At 44.4% G+C, this 4,800-nt stretch overlaps 1 protein-coding gene across 2 annotated transcripts in view; it reads right to left on the reverse strand.

Moving 5' to 3' along the window:
* The window catches only part of dnm3b (dynamin 3b), a 23,665-nt gene extending 19,277 nt beyond the window's left edge, over positions 1 to 4,388 (reverse strand). The window contains exons 1-5 of one of the 2 annotated variants that reach the window (XM_020618329.1): positions 4,082 to 4,383; positions 3,429 to 3,743; positions 1,630 to 1,703; positions 1,322 to 1,471; positions 190 to 393 (exon numbers count right to left, since the gene is read on the reverse strand). In XM_020618329.1, the coding sequence (XP_020473985.1) occupies positions 190 to 393; positions 1,322 to 1,471; positions 1,630 to 1,703; positions 3,429 to 3,589 (589 nt within the window). In that variant the 5' untranslated portion in view covers positions 3,590 to 3,743; positions 4,082 to 4,383. Of the gene's footprint in view, positions 1 to 189; positions 394 to 1,321; positions 1,472 to 1,629; positions 1,704 to 3,428; positions 3,744 to 4,081 lie in introns of both variants that reach the window. The other variant, XM_020618330.1, reaches the window with a different exon arrangement.
* Between the last annotated feature and the right edge of the window lie 412 nt (positions 4,389 to 4,800).

Raw genomic sequence — 4,800 nt, forward strand, 5'->3', positions numbered from 1 at the left:
GTTTCCAAACTCAGAGAGGTCAAAGCACAAGGTTGACACTGTGAACACCATCTTTGCAGCTGGTAGAGATTCAGTGTCTTGTTGTGGATGTCCCAGTAACAGAAAGGTCACCCTTCTTCTGCTTTATTTCCTTTGATTGCACTTGCCATTTCCTTCCTACAGGCCCCATCACAATATATCATGCCTTACCCTGGGGGTCAACATCCTTCGCCAGCTTCAGGGCATCTGAGTTGGCCAAATCAGTATTAGCTGGGGTAACCGCAAGGATCAAGCAGCTTTCTCTGGTGATGAACTGCATGATCATGTCCCTGATCTGCTGCTCGATGTCTGCAGGCTGGTCTCCAACAGGCACCTTTGTGATCCCCGGCAGGTCGATGAGAGTCAGGTTTAGTACTGCACAATCAGAGGAAAGCAGGGCATGAAGAACTGGCCGTGCCTGTGACCTACCACCATTCAAGGGCAGAGCTCCATTATTTCCTTTAAATTCATATAAGTGTGGTAGCTTAGACACTGCAGCTACAGATGAAAGCACATAGTATACTGTAAATGCTAGGAAATTAGACCATCTGCAAATATTTCATAGCCTGTCCAAAAACAACTGTAGTCAGAGAAAAAACAATCTCATATCATAACATAACAAGTCCTTAGTAAGACCTAGAAGGTTTCACACCCCAATTGCTATTAGGTTGCAGCATCATTGGCCATTAGCGGAGCAGAGTGCACTGATTTGGAGTTTCATTCTTGTGTCTTTGTATCATGACACTTATTTTAATTTAGTGGCAGATCTTCATTTTCACTTAGTTACATGATAACTAGGATAAGTTTGAGCATACTAACAGCTCCAGGAGCAAATCAAATGAATGTTCTGTAGAAATGACTAAGGATCAAGAGAATTTGTGTTTTGTATACTGCACCTATGCATAACTCCACAAAACTGCAAACCTGAATTTAATTTAAATACCAAATGAAAATGAATTGTCTAATTTTCTGGTCACATGTATCTATTCAAGAACAACATTCACTTTTACAGTGCAAATAATCTAAGGACATCAGTCACTGTAGCATATTTAAATATGCTATATTCAGTCATTTTAACACAAAGCCTTTAAAGTGTCTGTCTAAGTTCAATTCCTCAGCAACATAGTAATTCATTCATATATAATTATCCTGCTGATAAAACCACACTCTTTGTTTCTAATGATTCAAATTTAAAAAAAAATTCTGCCAGCTATTCATACAAAGAGCAAGAGTATGCTGATCTAGTTTTTGTGTGCTGTTACTTTACAGTAAAAGGAAGAAAGCCGAGTTACTGTTTTCACACCATGAGGGGAGCAAACTCGCAGGTTGATGGGGACGGGAGATATGCCTTTGTTGGCCCCCGTGACGCGGTCCGTCTCTGACTCAATTTCCTGTCGAACCTCATCAAAGTCTGTGAACTTTTTCCCTTTGCAGTGGAGGAATTCAGCCCATTCTGAAAAGGTGAAAATGAAGAATGTGTAAGTGAGTTTTAGTGGTGGCTGTGCTGTGTCTGAGAGAAAAAAAAGCAGAACCATTAAGGAGGGGAAGGCTGCATTTGTGTTTATGTGTGCAAGCTAAAATGTGTGGGTGTATAACTGTGTGTGTGCCCACCTGCAGTGGCACTGATAAGCTGCAGCACCAGGGGCCTGCGGGTGACAATACCAGATCCGCGAGGCAGAAAGTCCCTGAGGAAAAACAGCATCCATGGTTTTTACATTAAATCTCATTATATCAAGCTGCACAATGTAAACATTCATTGTAGAGTGCAGGCTTGGCTATATTGACATAATGATATCTTCATCATGAAGCTTTATCTTCTGAACTCTGGAAGTACAAATTTCTTATGTTAGCTACTGCAGAGCCTTCAGTCTCATTCATCTAGTGTGCTGTAAGCCCATTCAGTACACTCTGAGTGGAGCAGGGGGCCATTTTAAAACACACAACAATGCTTGAAGCTACTGTTGTTGCAAGTGCTCCAACAGTACAGGACAATCTGACTTGATGAAGAACTGGTCAAAATAAAAAGCTACATCACTGACAGGGAGCGCTCTCATTTAAAAATTATGACTTCACCATTTCCTGTGAGATCCACACACAAGTTCATTGTGTGTGTAAATGTGTGTTCACTAGCATGTGTGTGCATATGTAGCACACGACCACCTGTGCTAAGGGTCTGTTCAAAGAAACCTTATGTCGCCCCTTAGAACTCCCTCAGGTAGGATGGGTTTAAAAAAGATGAGCCCACAGTTTGTCCATTCAGTGTTCTACAGAGCCAGCTCTGGACAGATGGACCATTATCCAGCATCACAGCTCTCAATCAGGGCTGGAACAGGACAAAATCAACACATCCATCTGGAAGTGTACACGTCATAACTGTGCAAAAATGCACCACTTGGTCACTTTGAAGACCATCTAGATATAGTATAGCTAATAGCCAGCAACTGTATGTGTCATAATTCCCTCGTTGTTTCTACAATAACCATAATGCAACCCAAAACATATTTTAGAATACCGTTGGTGTCAAATGTCTTCATCTTTCAAACTCCGTAAATTTACATTATAGGTTCACAAAAACGTACATCTGTTTTCACAGGTTGAAGTATAGTACTCTCCATGATGAGTAGCGTGACCTTTAAGTGTAAAATTGGTGGAGTGACTCTTTAATTTGTTACATACAGTAAGGCGCAGATACTGTGCTGCAAGAATGTTGCAATAACAATCAATTTAAACACTATGTCAGCAAATCCTAAGAATAAGTTCAATTATCAGACAAACTTACACCATACAGTAGCTCTAAGGCAGTCATGGTGTCATTGGTCTTTCTCTGACCAGTGTCTAAACTTCAATAAACACTAAAATTTATATTTGAAAATGGCTTCTTCCTTATCTTAAAAAAGTCCATTTAAATGCAACTGCTTTAGGTTCATTTGTGTTGGGTGACCAACTCTCAGGGCAAGATGATGAATATTCAGGCATGTTGTCACGAGTGGGAGCTGACAATGCTGCATGTACAATAGGATTCTTGCTGTAATGTGTGTCAGCAGTGTGGGGTTTATACAACACAGAACATGGCCATCATTTTTTATAACTGCATATTTTAATGTCTTTTAAAGCAATGGATTTTTCTAGGACGGTGAAGGAGCCTGGCTGCACTTGGTGCTGCCTGGGCTGAAATCCCCAGGGTGTTGCTGTAATCCAAATAGCATTTCCCTCCTCTGTTTGAATAGCCACAAAATAGTGTTAGGTTATATACTGCAATGAACATAACTAGAAGGTCTGTAGGTCACAAGCTGCAGCAGTATTGGCTCAAAGCTGAGGAGAGATGGTTCATCACAGTGATAGAGGCATCTTATGTCATGCTCAAGGTTTAGGAGAGAAGGGATTATCCTATTTCTGGTGATGGATTTTACCTGCCTACAAAGTTTTCCAACACTGAGCTCTTTCCTGCGCTCTGGCCGCCGACCACTGCGATCTGCGGCAGGTCCAGGTTGCAGGCCTGACCGATGGAGCTGAAGGCATCCTGCAGCCTGTTGACCAGCGGGATCAGCTCCTCCATGCCACGGTTTCCCATGGTGCCTTTAGACAGAGGGACTCGGGATCAGCGAATGCAGAAGGAGGCGGAGGGATGTGGCGCTGCTATATTAGTCCAGGATACCGCGGTGACTGGTGATGTAGCGAAGTCATCTAGCCGAGCATTGCCGCGAGCTAAGCGAGGGTCGGACCGACTGTGAAAGCAGTGGGGGAGGGGGGGAGGCAGAAAAGAAAGATATGAACATACAGGAACAGACAGTTGCGCAGTTGCTTACCACCACGACCGTAACCTCCCGCTGTTTTAAACACACACACACACTCAACGAACCGCACGAAGCCCATATTTCAAGGGCATTTGGCGAGTGGAGTTCCAAAGGCTGCATATAGTCACTGCACCGAACAAACCTGTCCGCCCGAGGCTCCGCAGATCAGTCAAGAATTACGCTCAGTAAATGCTAAACACAGCATGCATATACACTCTGACAGACAAGAGAAAACGGTTTCCATTAGAAATAACACAGATTGTGCCTACCCCGCCTCAGGATTCCCTCAGTGTGTTCTGTGCCCGCTGGTCCCTGTCGCTGTCCAGTGCTGAAAAGACGCACAAATCAGGCAGCCAAGACAACCCAGGACGAGTACACGAGCGCCACCTGCGATGGCGATGCGTCGACTTGATCTCAAATTCCTGTGCATTAACTGTGTTCGCTTGTGGGCCTTGCTACACGGTTGAATGTCAAAGTGGTCTCATTCCGAACACAAATTCGCCTTTGACAGATTAATCATTCCCCCCCTCCCTCTCCTCCTTTCCGCCGTGTAATTGCGAAACTGCGCCTGGCTCCTACACTATATCGACGCCGCGGAGGACCAATGAAGCCCACAGGACTGGAGACGAGGCCGGTAAGCATGGCGTCCCATTGGCTACAAAGGTACTTGTTAGGCTACCTGGGCCCGCCCCCTGTTTACATCCGTGCCATTTCTGCCGTCGTGAGTCATGCGGCACGGCTGCGCATCGCTGCTGCAACAGAAGAGGTGGATGCGCTCCTTCAGATCCCTGCAGTAGGAGCAGGAACCGGTTGTCGTATATTTCTTACACTACCATGTGATACTTGGCGCAGGCAAGGACAGTCATTTTATAAGTCGCCTTGCTTCATGCATATAGTTAATGCATACTTTGTGACACTGACGTTATCGGTCCACGTTTGGAAACCTTAAACCCAAAGAAGCTTTCGCTGACTGGCCACAAACGTGTGA

The sequence above is a fragment of the Monopterus albus genome, unplaced genomic scaffold (genome assembly GCF_001952655.1).
Source record: "Monopterus albus unplaced genomic scaffold, M_albus_1.0 scaffold204.1, whole genome shotgun sequence".
Lineage (NCBI taxonomy): Eukaryota > Metazoa > Chordata > Actinopteri > Synbranchiformes > Synbranchidae > Monopterus > Monopterus albus.